Raw genomic sequence first — 16,667 nt, 5'->3', positions numbered from 1 at the left:
CGCCATACTTCCTATAAATTTCCCACTTTACACGCACATTATACAAAGCATGTGCTTTTTCAAAAAATTTTAAGTTGTTAACCTCATTGCGGTTAAAATGAATTAAATAATTAACCAGGGAAATTCCAGTTCTCTGACTGTTTTCGCCTCGTGATTTTTGTTTCATTAGAATTACTTGGGTAGGGGCTATGCCAAGTAAATCTGTTAAAGTAAGTTTGATCTCATCAACGGTTTGATCGTTGGTGAGACCTTTCAAGACAACCTTGAACGGCTTGGCGTTCTTGGTGTCATATGTAAAAAATTTGTACATCTTGTCAGTTAAATACTGAACAAGACGATCACGACCCTTTACTGAGTCGGCTAATAAGCGGCATTCACCTCTACGGCCAATTTGATAGGTAACTTTAACGTCAGAAACAAACGTTGAAAGTTCCTTTTTGAATATATTAAATTCAGAAGAAATAGTTACCACAATAGGTGGAACTTTCTCCTTTTTTGAAGATTTTATATTTTGTATAGTTTCATTATTAATAACTTCCATTTCACCAGCTTCTTGCTCAGGCAAAATATCAAAAGGATTGTCACTACAGACACTCGAAGTGTCAGAAAGAGATGCCTCTCTTTTCCTCCCCGCAGCGATGCGAGGTTTCTTTTTCTGTCCGGCCATTTCAGGTGATACGAAAAAAGTTAAAACAAATGTTAAATTCAAAAGTAGGTAGTCTTGAGAAAGACTGATGGGAAATAACTTTCAGGTAATCTTCAAAAGACACACTGACAAAACACAAACTTTGAAGCTATAGGCAGTCAAAGACCAGTCCACAAGCAACCGAAAAAACGTCTGATCTGTAGGACAGTTCAAGACGCACTGATGCTTTCATTTGAGGAGGTTATGACATATAGCATGCGACTGCGTTGGTATATTGACAGTTTGATCAGCAACATACACAACCCGTTTTACTATGGGGAAAATTGACGATATCGCGACTAAATTGATTACCTCGGCTGCAAAGAGTTGCAATAGACTTGCCTCTAATCCGATATTGAAAGATTTGACTACCACAGGGGGCATTTCGTATTACTTTCCGCTGCAAGCTGGAGACCGAACACGCAACGCCGTCGGCTTACATGCCGAGTGATTCTGACTTCAGTACATGGTGCGTTTGAAAAAGCGCGTGTAAGTCCCATCCGAGCAGACACCCGGAATGTATACACGAACTCAAAAACACTCGCCCTGGTGGTTGCCGAAGTCGTCGAAATCGTATTTCAATTAGAACATTGGATGTTTTTGATTTGTGTTGACGCTGAATTGTAATGGAAATGGCCTCAATGGAATAATTCGGAACACATATGCGGCGTTATACTGTGTTTAGACAGGCATGATCACAACTAGTGGCACCAACCAAAGACCGCAACTTTCTGGCTAGTAATATTCACGCAATAAGTTGAAGATCGAAGCAAACTGCGACCGCGAGTGGATGTGAAAAATTTTCCGCTTACATGTTTTTGCAAAAATTAAAATAATAGGTATACGAACATTTTCTAGTTTATCGTACCAAAGTGCAAAGAACCGGATGGAGTTCGTTTATTCACGCGTGGAAGATTTGAAGTTGTTTAACATAAAGTGGAAATCAAGTGAAAAAATGACTCAGAAAATGACGCTACTGAGTGTATTATCATTTTCTGCTAGGGCTATGCCTTCTACACGATGCAGTGTTTGTGTTAGTTTAAGGAAAACAGGAATCGGTGGAAAAAGAACTAGATGCAAAGTGCTGTGAGGATGATTGGTTACGAGTTTTTTCTTCATTATTGCATTATGTCTCGAGTTTTGCACTGATTTCAATGTGGTGTTAGTGGTGTTTAGTATGCAGATTGCTGATTCAACACCGCCGTTCCGCAAACAGCGCGGCTTCGGAACAATTCGGATAAGTATTTGTTATTTTGCAATGCGTGTAGGGTGTCATTAGTGAGACTGTGTGTTGGAGGGTTCGCGGTTGGGGCAGCTGTCAACATCAAGACGGGCGAACTGTATGATTTTGCATTGCCGTTATTCGTTTTGAACAGTTGCCTTAAGCAGTGGGTGCCTTGTCATTTTTCTAATATACAGTTTCTCTAGGTGCTCAAAAACCAGATAAGCAGATTTACCCGCGGAACGCCGACGTTTGCAGTCCGTCTACGGACTTTTATCGCAGCGCCAATGTTTACATTTTGACTGGTTCTGAGCAGATTTATGCCCGACCATCTGAATAACATATTGAGATTTACAACATTGTTGGTTTTTAAATAGTAGTGAACTGCTCATCATTTCGTGAAGCTTTTGTTCTGTTTATAATGATTTTTCTGGCTTTTGAGCAAGTGCTGTTATGCATGAGCAACTTTTTGAATGAACATCTTTTTGTCTTTGTGTGCATGAAGCTTTGCCAATATTTTGTATTCAAATTCGTCGCACTGACAGCGTTTTGAAGTATTGACTGCAATATTGCGATGTTTTCTAGTGTTCATATTTTTCTATTAATATTATTATGCGTTTAATACTATTATTATTATTTCTTATGCGTTCGTTCATAGAGATAAGTGATAGAGCGCAGCGTAATGAACGACAGCGGGGCACGTCGACGTTGCTATACTGCGAGCAAGAAGAGCAATCATAGTGGATTGCTTGAAAAATATATGGTCACTCAGATGAGTAGGTACCAGATTGAATAATACATTGATATCAATATTGTTTTGTGTAGAAAAAAGGGCAGTTTTTGATGCATTTGCGTGGAGTGTAGAGAGGCTAGATTTATATGTGATGAGGTCGGTGCGGTAGTTACTCGGCGGTGGTATGTGTGTTGGCGCGAAAGAAGTGGTAAAACGAATATATTGAACGCTTGTTTCCGTGCCTTTGGCGCGTGGCCCGTTCGCGTTGACAATGGGCTACGTTCATACAGTAGGCATCGCGTTGCCATCAGGCCTATGAAAAGACGCCATTTTTCTATGACCGAAAAATAACAAGCAAAATATTGGAACCACAGTGGGTTCGAAATGGAAATGGAGTCACAAAAAAAGTCACATACAACCCAGTGCAAAAGCATAGGCGCGTCTAAGGCCTGGTTGCCATCTAAGATTGTTTGAGATATTGGCCTTGACACAAGTAGAAGAGATTTTTAGGGCTGTTCGCACCTATGCGAATTCTCAGATGCAATTGTCAATTTATGTGTGAAAACAAAAATAGAAATATTTCTATCCTTCACTTTCATTAGAAAAAACCAAGTCAATATCAACATAGTCGTATACCTGGAACCCGTCCCGGTTTAGCACGGTCAGTGCTTCAAGCAGCAGGTTTAATCAGCAAAATATGTTCTCACCTAAAAAGCATTGATGTGGTTTGTGGAAGCTGGGAGTATGGTGCGTGATAATAGCTGAAATCTTATGCTTCACTTTTTCGATTTTTCTAGCTTTTGGGCAGATGTTTTATTTACTATGTTCTAATTATGACTAGTTCGGCATTTTGTTACCAAACTTAAGACTAAATATTGCTTAATATGGATATCTGCATTTTTAAAATTTTTAAAGCTTTGTATGCATGAAACTTTGCCAATTTTTCTATTTAATAGGCAACATTCGCATTGACAACTAAGAGAAAATCGGCGTGAAATGTCGTGTCCCCGAAAGGAAATAGAGCAGTCGTGCATAATGCATCGGTATAAACCGCGGTCCCGGCTTGGGAGAGTTTTGCTCGTATGAACGTTTACGGAATGTAGTGATTTTGCGGAGTATACCCAGATAGTTGTTCATGTCTCACTGTGTCCGTTTAGCCGAAGATTTCGTTCGATCGACAAATATCGTAATTAACGAAAACGCGATGTATACCTTTAAAAGAATCGCGTCAGTCAACGTGCATTTGCTTTCTCGATAGTACGATAGTATGTTTGCTTTCCCGGGATTGACAACTAGCTGATTGCTACGAGTGGCAAAGGCTACTTCGCGCGCGTCGTACGGAGAGGATCGCGGTGTTCGGCAAGAAAGATACCCATGGTTCATTTTCGTAATAAGCGCGCAACATTGTTATATTCCATTTTTCAAGTGTTTTTTTCGCGGGATCGTATCGCTTATTCTTAGAACATACGAAGTGTATACGAGAGACATCATTAGTAGATTTGTTAGGTAGAATTGTCCGGTTGACCAAACCCCTAGAGACTCCGCGTCGATACCTTTCATTTGATCGTATGATCTACAGATATATCAACAACGCGCAACAGTTTTCGGTATAAAGAGGATCACCTACGAGTAGATATCCGATCGTTTGAGTTGTTTCAAATTAGTTAAAGTTCTAGTATCCTTGCGTACAATTTGTTGTTGCGGTGTTACATGGTCAAACTGAATAAGTTCGAATCCCATTATGAATATCGTGGCGGATGTATTGAACATATAGGCGCGACATTTGTTCTAAAGAACGCGACACTCGAAATCGACGAATCGTTTACCAAAACGAAACCTGCTGCAAACCCTACCCTTTTCTCCGACATCCCAGTGATTTCTCGTGGAAGTGCAGAGGTGTTCTCGGCTTCCAATAAAGCGAGTATTACGTCAACATTTTCCTATACAAACTCCTTCTTTGACCTGCATTCGGATGCTGCCAGCGCTGGTATTGCCTAACTTAAAGATTAGGGTCACCAGTTTTTACACATTGAGGATGCATGTTGGTCCCAAGCATCATCTGTTGGTTCTCTGTGTAATTACAGCTGATCTGGCAATAACGGAGTAGCAACCGCGGGCGGTCAATCATGCTCATGCTCATGCTCAGTAATATTCGCGCAATAAGTTGAAGTTTGAATACGAAGAACCACATGTACCCTAGCGTCGCATAGTGGGGTAATTCAGTACTAAATTGTCTACCATGTAGAAGCCTTTAGCATCCTGAACAAGTTTGCTGAACACCGTAACTTTCTAGCAGGTCGGAATCGTGAGATTAGTTACCCAAGCAGCACTTGCAACATGTTTTCAAATGAGACTACTCAATATTTGTTGTTTTAAAACCTTTTCAACGGTGCAAGAAACTTTTACGGTCACTCTAAAGAAATTTAATAGAATTGAGCAACATTTTGTTATTTACGTGTATCATTCTCGTAACTGAACACTAGAAATTGCTCAATAGTTTTCTGCAATCTATTCCCAACTGCATGTTTCATGATGCTTTTAAATAACGATAATGTCACATGATGTAGCATATTGTTGTTTCACAAATGTTTCCTTCTGGGGAAAGCAAACTAGTGATGAAAATGTATAGCAACATCTTGTTAAACCATATATTTGCTAAAATTACCACACAGTAAACAGCCATCTTTAATATAAATGAATGATAAATGATTATTGTTGGAAATGTGGTTTTGTTATTCCATATTTCGCATGACTAACGCTGCATATCCACTGAGCAAGGTTTTTTGAACTATCGTTTCCCGAAACATTGTTTATAATTTGGCAAGTTTGAATCATAAAATTTCTTTTACAACACTTTATGAAAGGCGCGTGAATAACTACGAAGTAAAAACACTTTTTGCACAGTAAATTTTGAATCGCAGGTAGAATTGCATACCTATCAGAAGCGTAAGTAGAGAAAAAAATCGATATATTTGAGGTTTTTTATAATGTATGTAGTTACATGAAACTTCGCGACACCATCAGTGAAGAGTAATGAGAGTAAAGGTAAACAAACTAAATTTTATTTCTCCTCTCATTTCTTCCTATTCGGGTTATTCGCGTTGAAAGAGATTTTGAAGGCTGTTCGCACCTATGTGAACACTCATATGTAATTGTCAAAATGTGCGTGATGACAAAAGCAAAAATATTTCCTTCCTTCTTTTTCGCATGCAAAAACCAAACAAATATCAGCAACACCGTCAACGCGAATACTGCAGCGGCTATCGATGCAGATGATTATTTCACATAGCACTGTTAGTTGCATATAGACTCCACCTCTTGCGCTTTTTCGGTTATTTACAAGTTGAATAGAAGTAACGGATGCGAATTATTACAATCTTTGAATGCTGCATTGAGAGTTGCATTTGCTTCATTGCAACAATGTGTGCTGCTTGGGTAAGTTCAAAATACGACAAATTGTGTGCCCACTAGCGCCACATAGCGGCAAAATTTAACACTGAATTTGCTACCATACAGTAGCCTTTGGCCTTCTGAACAAGTTTGCTGAAAACCGCAACTTTCTAGGTTGTCAAAAACACGAGATATCCGCCTATTCTAGGTGATGCTAAACTTTTTGGGAGGTGTTGCAATATTCAAGCTGGGTGTTGCAATACTCAGTAAAGCGATTCCAAACTTATGACGAGTAGTGTATATATTTTCAAACAGTTTACTTAAAAAAATGAATTTACACCTTTTCTGGTTACTTTGCGGCAGTTAGCCGGAACATTAGCCATAGCACTCGAAAAAAAAACTTGTTGGAATATTTTTTAGTACACTATTCGTCCTCTTGATCAGTTCATCAGTATTTTTGGCCACAAAATTATCAGCATAGATCCTTCATTTCAGATAAGCCCAGAAACTTTCGATTGGACGTAGTTGCGGAATGTAGGGAGGGTTGGCATTCTTGAGTACCATAGGTACCGTTTGTCGTCTACAGGTTTATGCGGAGATGTAAAATATCTAGTTCCTTGCAAATCGTTGCCATCCAGAGTCAAATAAGTTTTATCATCCATCAACACCTTCACGTGTCGTTTGGCTGAGGAAATTTCTGCAACCATCTTTTTTATGCCTTCGGCTTATTGTTCTGACACTTCCGATTTGGACTTATTACGACAGTCACTTCAGGCCTTTTCCCGAATCCTCCTAAAGTTAGGTGACAAAAATTAGCTCCGTGAAGTGAGATTGACAGTGAAGTGAACCTGCCGCTAAACGAAATTCGAAGGCAAACTTTTTCCCTCACCTTCCATTGGCCGCAGCTCAAAAAATTGTAAAGGCCCAAACACAATGGATACGTTTGTGTTGCGTTGACGTTAATTTGACAGAAAATATATGGGCCTACTGTCAAACTGCCGCAACGTATCCATCGATCGAGTCGATTTTTTCGAGAAAAAAAAAATGATTCGTCTTGTTACTGGGAAATAAATCCGATATGTATTACCATCAGATCACAAATCAATCGATCTTTAAACCTTCCCCATCTTCGTGAAATCATTTCACCGTTCAAAATGGTCGTGAAATAATTCCACGCGAAACGTCGCTTTTTCCGTTTTCACTTCAGTGATATGACACTCATAATAACCCAGATTTCACGGCAAATTTCACTTTGTGATCATTTTCTCACTTACGTGAGTCCCGTAATAGGGCTGTATTCACTTCACTCTGAAGTGACTCCCGTAATAAGCACCAATGCCCATATTCCGCAAATCCTTTCTTACCGTTTGACCGGTTGTTCCAAAATTTATTTATTTTTCTCAGCTTCTGTTGTACACTAAAGTCGTTTTTTACGCGGGGATACGTGCCGCGTAAAAAAAGCGTAAATTCCGAAACAAAATGATTGAGGTGAAACGGTGTTGAATCCAAAGATGGCCGACTTCGAGCCACCACCTCGAATTTGCAAAAGCACAAGACTCGGAAACCCGCAGAAACGTTGCAGAAATGGTCTATTTATTTTTTCCCAAGAAAAAAAAATATCTTGAAGAGTTCATTTCTCAAAGTTTTTTTTCTATGAAAACTGCAAATGTTAGCTTAACATTGATGGTTATCCATGAAGGAAAGGAAAGAAACAGTAGAAATTTTCAATAAAACTAATATTTTTCTCTGAGCTGGATTTGTGTGATATCTTCAGCAAAGTTGAAGATGATATTTTCGTTGTTCCAGAAAAAATATACACTGTAAAAAAATCTTGTTTTTTAGAAAATCATAACATTTTTTGTTTTTATTCTACCAGGTTCAAACAAGTATCAGTCTTTAACTAACAATGTTAGTCCCGCTTGAACGATCACGGTGAACTCCAGATAAAAATTCGCACACATACCTCTCCAAGAATATCTCTTCCATACAGTTATAATTGCCGATAGTCGATAGGCTCGGTAAAAACGGTAAACAAAAGCACATTAAAGTCTATATAAAGGCATGTAGAGAGAATAGTAAAAGTTTAAAAAATCCTTTACTAACCAAGGTGACAAAAGTAACTTTCCGCTCTGTTATAGTCGTTAAAGATGCAGAGGTAAACTCGATCTCTGGCAACAACGACTCCCTCCTTTCCTTCCCTATCCGACCGTAAGGACGTAGCCGGTACCTTAATCGATATTTACAAAGTGGAAGCTACTGAATTGTTGATTCGAGCTACAGACGAAAATTGATTTAGCGCCTCCCTGCTCATTATTGTTATTATGGGAATTTAAAAAAAGTAGGCTCTGCAAAGCAGTCCTTGAGAATTTGACAAGCGCTCATGGAAAAGGGGTGCAGGTGTTTTTTAATAGAAATTTTTTTGTTCGTTAACATTTGTCTTAGTTCATCGTTGTCAGTCCGAGTCAACGTCAGAAGTTATCCTAGAGATTATGGGCCATACGCATCCCACAAATGACCGGACCGAATTTCGAAAATTGGTGATTCCGAGTAAAGCTTTACTTGAATGCAGTTAAAGTTTTACCTGTGCTGACAGAACCAGCTTCGGCGGCAGACGATGCTCTCACGAAGTGAAATCAAACCGACAGAAAGGCCAAGTCAATTCTCATTGGATTCACAACGGATGAAATCTTTGATTTTTTTCAGTAAAAGCACGGCAGCTAGAATGTAGAAACCTAAAAAAACCCTTGTTTCAAGCCAAACGCTTTTGGAAAAGCAGTTGGCAGAAGAAGAAAGGACTCTATGCGAACTCATTTCATTGCATTTGATGATCTTGTCCGGAGATTCGAGACCGCAGGAGTAAAAATGGAAGAAGGTGACTTGATAGTTAAACTATTTTCAACCTTACGCGACAGCTATGGTTCCCGGGTGACCCCACACGACAATTTCGAGGAAAAGGACCGTCAAACAGCGGCTGTTGACCAAAGCTAGAAAAAGTACAGACCAACAAGATGACTTGCGTGGTGCATGACTCGTCGGAGATAGTGAGAAGCAGCAGAAAAAGTTTTCCGGCAAGTGCCATCGTTCTGGCAAAGTCGAATAATGCAGGAAAATTGCCATTCGAAGAAACCCGCAGTAAATGCTATGATGGCAGTTGATAAGAAAGCAGTCGTGTTCATAGTGAATGGTAACCAGAAAAAAACTGAAACCGAGATGATCCAGTTCTGCCTAGACACAGAATACAGTGACCATCTCGGGAATGATGCAACCTTTTGTAGTTTTCATGAAATAAAATTATGAATTTTTAAATTTATAAATAAATATGTTTAAAAAATCTTGTCTAGACAAAAAAAAAAAATTTTTTTTTCGTAGAGCATATTTTTTGGAAAGACAAAATTGTTATCTACAACTTTGCTGAAGATTTCACGCCAATCAAACAAATCGTTCTGGCTCTATAAAATATTTGTAATTAATGATTCCTTTTTCTACATAAACTTCTTACACAAATTAGTCGTAATTAAAAAATTACCAATACCACAAAATAATATCTTTAGCCCATAGAATCATATGTGCAAAGTTTCAACCAAATCTATCTGAGAATTAAAAAAAAATAAGATTGGGACATTAATTTTGAGGTTCATGTAAAAACGGTGTTGAAGATTTAATTAATAAAATTTAATTAGTAATTTACAAATATTTTACACTGTTATTTACACTGTTATTTACACTGTTTAAGAATCTGATTTTTTTCGGTGAAAACTAGACAAATTTGGCTAAATCTTGATAATGATTTGAGCTTAAAAAAAACAAGAAACATTTTTCCCCAATAAACTTTTATTTAAAGTGTGTTTTTAGAAAGAACATAATTATTATATACAACTTTGACAAAGACACCACTCCAATCAAACAAACCGTTTTGGCTCTAGAAATATTTCCACCATTAATAGACACTCGGCTTAGTGAGCCTAAGTTTTCCTTATGCTTACGAGAAATCTTACTTAAAAAGTTTTTCCAGAGCCGAGTGCATATCAATGAATAAAATATTTTTAGAGCTAAAATGGTTTGTTTGATCGGTATGGTGTCTTTGGCGAAGTAGTAGGTAATAATTTTGTCCTTAAAAAAATATACACTATAAAATAAGCCTGATTTTTCAGGATTGTGTAGTTTTGGCAAGAAAATAATCAGCTTTAAAAAAACGAGTTTTCTGAGATACACTAAAGTCACTTTTTACGCGGGAGATACATGCCACGTAAAAAAACCGCGTAAATTCCGGAATCCGCGTAAAAAACCGCGTAAATTCCGGAATCCGCGTAAAAAAACTCATGTTAATTCTGCAATCCGACTGAAGAGAAACCGAAATCCACGCAAAAAAAATACCGCGTAAATTCCGAAATCCGCGTAAAAAACGCGTAAATTCCGGAATCCGCGTAAAAAAAACCGTGACAATTCCGGACCCCACGTAGAAAAGCCGCGTAAAAAAACCGCGTAAAAGGCGACCTTAGTGTATTCCATTATGTTTGTGGTTTTCTCTTGATTTTTTGTCCTATTGTTTTTTTACGTAGGACTACGTCTTACCGCACTATATCGAGATACATTCTGCGGAAACTAAAACGAAGATGTAACGTCGGAATGAAAGATTTCAAACGGTGATACTGGTGTAACCACGTAACGGATGACAATAATCAATATATCGTTGGATTGATAAAATGATGGACAATTTTGTGATTTTTCGGTTATCATTATTGCTTCATTGTTAAACAGTGAAAATTGATGAAAAGTTTCAAGGTCGAGTTTCTATACCAGCGGCAAAAATTTTTTTGACAGAATCTCCCCTTCCCAATAGGTCTAATAATATTTGCTTCTATGAGCCTAGACTACATCAATGTCTTGAAAGTGAAGCTTTTTCGGAAAGTTCGTATTTCGTAACAACCTCCTTCAACAGAGAATTAAACGTTTTTAAAACTGATGTCTTGAAGGAAAACATGCTACCACAGGCGACAGTACTGCACCGAGCCATATATCAATAGAAAGCTGGTCGCTCGTCCTCAGTGCAGTAAAACTCCTTTTCCATTTGTGTGCAGCCAAGCCTAGTGAAAACCACATTGCCGCTGTCGACGTACACAGTGTTGCCAATGTTCCACTTTAAACTGGATTCCTGCAGTTTTTTTTAAGTGATCCAGTCAAACAGTTTATTCCCAAAATCTTCCATTTTTTTTTAGATATTTGCCAGTTTTATCCAGTTTTTATTCACTGAAGCTCCGATTGATTTTCGGAAATATTTTTAAAACGTAAATTTTGTAGATTGATAAATTATTTTGACAATTCTTTACAGCATTTTCAGTATTCTATCTTCTCGCACGAAACACGGTCAAATTAAGACTGTATGACATGGTTGAGATAAAACCAACCAAATAGATTTTACCAGACCATGAAAAAAAATCTATTTATTTTCTGTTGCGTAGCAGTTAAAAAAATGTTAGAAGAATTAGATACCAAAAAATAGCGAAGTCAGAAATAATTGAAATTTAAACTTAACTAATGTAACGGAAGACAATGTTGCTCTATTATTTTAATTTTGAGGTAGATTGATAGCGTAATTTCAAATTTTGCTGCTGTTAGAAGAAATTTTCCAGCCCATAATTTTAACAAAATGTAAGCCCGAAACGAAACAGTTTTGATTAAAATGAGTAATTTTTAGTGAAGAGTTATCTTTTTAGTTGCTGTATAAAAAACTGTCACTGGATTCAGTCCTCATAACAGAAATGCAATCTCACAATCTTTTTTTTTTTTTTTGCTTATTTTAAATTGATTTGGAATCCAGTTTTTTCTTCAGCCTTTTTCCAGCTAAATCGAAAATTTTGTTGGCAACTCTGGAAGTACAGGGGTGCGTGTTAGGCAAACGCGTAGGTATCGTGTTGTGATCAAGAAGGATTGTTAGTCGTTAGGAGTGTTACTTGATGGATTTAGGCTAAATTATCTGGGAGTATTCGGAACGTAACGGAGACATGTCCGTATGTGGCCTTTAACGACCTAGACACTTGATATGACACTTCCGAGGCATGGCACGGTACTATGTTTTGCTCTGATCACGACCATTATATTACCGGAGCATAGTCCGCTCATATCTCCAGAACCGTTTTACCGATTCCGGTCATCCGTTTTGGTAACATAATGAACAAAATGACTTTCTTTTGGCGGTTGTTGAGCTTAAATTGGTTAAAAGAAAAACAAGAAAACTATAGATTATGATTAAACATAACCGCTCGTTTTTGACTCATGTGTGCCAACGTCGAACCGTGCTCAAATTGACCCGTACCGAAAGAGAAACGTGGTCCAATCGAACAAAGTCTGAATTCTCAAAATAAAACGTAAAACTATCGTAGTCCTACGTCAACCATGCGGTCGTGACCTGGATACCACCCAGGTACTTTTTCTGAAAGAAGAAAATCGCTGTCTACAACTTTGTCAAAGACATCATACCAACCAAACAAACCGTACTGGATTTATTTTTTTATTTTTGAGAAAAATTTTACTTTTTTCTCCATGAAGCCATGAGTGTTTAGCCAGCCCTTTCGTGATTGAAAAAATACTATTAGCACAAAATGCCAACAGAAAGTTTCAGCAAAATCAAACAGAAAAAAAAACTGTTAAAATTGGGACCTGTTTTGTTTCAAATCGCTCCGCTGTGTGATAGGTATATACAAAAAGACTCCAGTGTTCAATAGCGTAAGTTTATTTCGATTTATGCATAAACTGTTCATTTAAAAGTACAAGAAATTTTTGATACCTTAGAAGGCTACTCTTGCTTGAAATATGAAGACTAGAACAGATATCCTGGTTTTTTAGACAACTAACTACAACTAAGAGAACAATTAACATTAACATTGTTCGCCGTAATGAGTTTTAAATAATTTGGCAAAGCATGTATATGATAAAGTTTGAAATTCGATTGTTTCTTCCAAACGTACCCTGACTTTAAAGGTCCATATTTAATTGCTAGTTTAGATTTTGATTCAAATAGATACTATTTTTATTAAGGCAAATAGAGTAAGTATCAGTAAACAGTCCGTATTCTAAACGAATAATTAATAGAGTTATACTCTGATTAGATTACCAGGGCTAAAATTTGTTTGGCTTGAGTGTCTGAAAACAGATACCGTAATTGTATGTAGCACCCAAGCAATTATTGTGACTAATATTTATTTCAAGTGGAATATCGAACTATTGCGACTAGAAGTATCTATTTGCACATCTAATCGAACTTCATAACTCTGACGTTTCTATAATATCTACCAAGTGTTGCGTAACTTGCTTTTAAATATGTCAATCGACATGTTAAGTTTCTTTTATTTTTCTTCCTTCCTACAGACTATACTAAATCACTAACTTTAATAGTTAAACCTATTTTGTCACCTATATAATTATCTGGTAATATTGTATTGCTGCTACAACCGTTGAACTTGAAAATGTTAAGTGGTTAAGTGGTGTCTAAAGTTTGAAACGCTTCTTCTCGTAGATTGTGTTTCGAAGTCTGTTGTAAACTCTAGATCATTATTTTGTGTTAAAGAAACCCTGTTTTCAAAAACTTACAAACTATGTCCATGGAAGAAAATTGCTGAAAAGAATAGTACCAACAATAGCGTATCCTGCAAAGTAGAGTATAATCGCCTTCTGTTTCCAATTCATCGATTTCCAATCGAGCACTTCACTCAGTTCGACGTAAGTTTCGATGTGAGTGCATGGCTCAGTACCGTCCTGTACTTGTTTAGACAATTTTCGAATCACCTGACGCCTAATGAATGCTCTATCGCTGGTGAAATAATCAGCTGCGAACCAATACAGCAAGGGACTAGATGAGGCCACCATTCTAGTTGTAACTTGCACATGCACGAAGAAAACACTGAACAGTGTCAGAAAGATTCCATGTGCAATAAAAACAAACGCAAGCCGATCATAGTTTTTCATATGTTTGACCTGTTTCCTATTTGTTGCCTGGAACAAACCAAGCCGGGAGCAGTAGTCCCAATTCTCCTGGACATATTTATATGCGTTACTAATTATCAAATATATGACAGGTAAGGCAAGAAGGAAGTTTGGTAGCTGCTTCAGTTCATAGTACTTCATAAATCCTACATTCCAATAGTGGTGTTGTACATACGAGTAAGATAAAGGCAAATAGTTGGAGCACCAAGGCGACGATTCGTTTGTTTTGTTCCCAGCTAACACCAGATTATGAGCCACGGCATAGTCTTTCACATACGCCGGAAAAGTGAACTTTTGCTCAAAGCAAAATAGATAATAATTGTAAACTTGAGCAATCCCGTAGTGGAAAATGATAATCATGAGTATCGAAAATAGCTTCGATACGATGCAGATAATATTGTGAAAAGATTTCTGAGCAAGAATACGGCGCATGTTGAAATATAATAAATATCCAATGTTCAATATTCCTGAAAGAAATAATTGCATCAATATATTATTTAAAACCATAAATAACTGGTTAAAACGCTTACCGTTAGATCTGCACAATAGACTCAAACTAAGCGGAACTGTAATCAACACGGAATTAATATCGTCGATGCATTGCACCATCACCGTAAATGACAGCCACGCGAACAAACTTTCCGTGTAGGGCGCTGTGAAGAATACCGATGCCGGATTTATGCAGAACAAGATAACCGCCAGCTCACTTTTCTTTTTGTTTCCCAGAACCATATTGCTTAGTTTATAGAGTGCTTTCGCGGCTAGCACAAAAAACACTATATTGGAGATTACGGCCAGCACTAACGACAGTTCACGGTATGTAAGCATCGTCGAACTTCCCCCCAAAGCCATTGTTATAGTTTTAACAATTAATGGAAACAATGGAAAAAATGCTAGCGTATTCTCATAACTGTATCCATGTTCTGCAATATGCAGAAAATATTGCGCATCCCAGCGTAGCAATCCTCCGAACAAACCGTTCACGACTCCGTCCAAACGTCCAGCACGTTCTGCCGGGTCACGAGGGGCAACGAAAACATCCGCATCATGATCAGGTATAAAATGATTCGATATGACTTGTATTACTATAACTACTAGCCGACTGAGAAGGGCAAGAAAGGCAATAGAAATGTATAGAGCGCGTTTGTTCGATGGCACTACAGCAGACACAGCAGTTGACGAGGTTAGCGCTGAAGCGCATTGGTCATTCTCATCCTGATCATGCATGTTGGAATTTTTTGAGGCGTGCTGCTGGTTTTTTGTGTGGATACAGTTGCGCTGGTCGCTGACTTTGGTCATTTTTTTCTAGCTTCTTACTTCGCTCTTACAAAACGAAACCAGTTTCAACGGTCTCGAAATGACTTCCTTTGAAAGTGAATCATGTGGTTGCTGTTGGATCCTAAAACGGAAGAGAATTGGTTTTCTATAAATTTCACTTTATTAAAAATATTTAAGCCAAAAGTGTAGCACATTTGAGGATCCAACGATACAAACTCATGAAGCTAGTGAAAAAGGATGCAATTTGTAAAAGTCCTAAGTAAAACGAATCGAAGAAAGTTTGAATAATAATCAAAAAATCAATGAACAAAAGCGTGAGCCAGATATTTAGCTTGAGTAGAAACCAAAATGTGAAGAATAAGTTTTCTCATGCAGTTTAACCACCGTTCAACTTGACCATATGCACAGAACAGATATACAACTTCGAACAAAACTCTGCAGTTAATCGGTGCCCAAGCTTTCGCATTCATATTTTGCTGTTCCATCCTACATTGATTTCACAGCATCGTTCGAACAGTTCGCTCCAATAGTTTGAACATGCACCAAAAAACTTTTTTTTCGCTTTAATGACCAACTTTAATGACAAAAAAGTGGTCTTGAATAGTTGAATCTATCAAACTCAAGTTAAGTCAGGACCGCATTCATGAGATCTTTAAAGTGGAAATTCAGTAACAATTCACAATCATTGTCAATAGAACTAATAAAACTAAAAATCTTTCAACCATTCAAACATTGCCTAACAAATTTTCTTGGATCGTACACCTCACGAATGTTGAAACTATTTTAACCTGTTAGTTGATTTACTTGAATATTTTCGAATTTCTCGACCAACGACAATGCATATCAGAGGCGCTGTACCAGAACTGCTTACGACATTAGGTACAACGTAAAAAAATGATTGTCGTTAGTCAAGATATTCAGTTTTCAACATGGGCAACAATAAAATTCATCAAAAATATATCTACATAAAAACTGTTGCACGTATGCGGGTGGTGCTGTACGTTTATAATGAAAAGGCACCCTCGCTTTACCAGTCCCGGGGAGAACAAAGGATTCTCTCGACGAAAAAGCGGCGAGAGCTCATACAGTCCTTTTGTTGAATGAATGGAATATAAGCGTAATGAAATTTCGAGTGTAAAATGCGTTCTCTCAACCGTTAGATGTCGATACTTAAAATAAAAAGATTTTGTCTCGTTTTTGGTTCTTCAGTTGAACAGATGTGCCATATGACTACCTACCTTTTCGAAGTGGAATGTATCCTTGAATCCAATGTTTTAAATCTTCCGAATATAGGCTGATGGAACACAATATCGCAGTCACATTTCTTTAGAAAAAAAATGTTCAACAGAAACAAAAATGTTAAAACTCAGTATGAAGAA

General features: G+C 37.6%; 2 protein-coding genes across 2 annotated transcripts in view; both read right to left on the bottom strand.

Annotated features, from left to right (window-relative positions):
• Positions 1 to 16,665, bottom strand: part of LOC129727718 (probable ATP-dependent RNA helicase DHX34) — a 26,830-nt gene extending 10,165 nt beyond the window's left edge. Inside the window, exon 1 of the mRNA XM_055685809.1 lies at positions 16,527 to 16,665. The gene's annotated coding sequence lies outside the window, so the exon portion shown is untranslated. The remainder of the gene's footprint in view (positions 1 to 16,526) is intronic.
• Positions 12,745 to 16,667, bottom strand: LOC129727719 (GPI mannosyltransferase 2). Its single transcript, XM_055685810.1, has 3 exons — positions 16,527 to 16,667; positions 14,541 to 15,409; positions 12,745 to 14,477 (listed from the first exon to the last, which is right to left on the bottom strand). Exons 2-3 carry the CDS (start codon positions 15,307 to 15,309, stop codon positions 13,621 to 13,623), a joined length of 1,626 nt encoding a protein of 541 aa, XP_055541785.1. The 5' UTR covers positions 15,310 to 15,409; positions 16,527 to 16,667; the 3' UTR covers positions 12,745 to 13,620.

This window comes from Wyeomyia smithii, chromosome 3 (assembly GCF_029784165.1).
Source record: "Wyeomyia smithii strain HCP4-BCI-WySm-NY-G18 chromosome 3, ASM2978416v1, whole genome shotgun sequence".
Taxonomy (NCBI): domain Eukaryota; kingdom Metazoa; phylum Arthropoda; class Insecta; order Diptera; family Culicidae; genus Wyeomyia; species Wyeomyia smithii.
The sequence above is the reverse complement of the archived record's forward strand: the minus strand, read 5'-3'. Positions and strand labels throughout refer to the sequence as shown.

Coding starts and splice junctions, on each gene's coding strand:
- LOC129727719 (XM_055685810.1), bottom strand. CDS start 15,309: ATGACCAAAGTCAGCGACCAGCGCAACTGTATCCACACAAAAAACCAG. Junction 14,478..14,540: donor TCTATTGTGCAGATCTAACG/GTAAGCGTTTTA, acceptor TATTTCTTTCAG/GAATATTGAACATTGGATAT.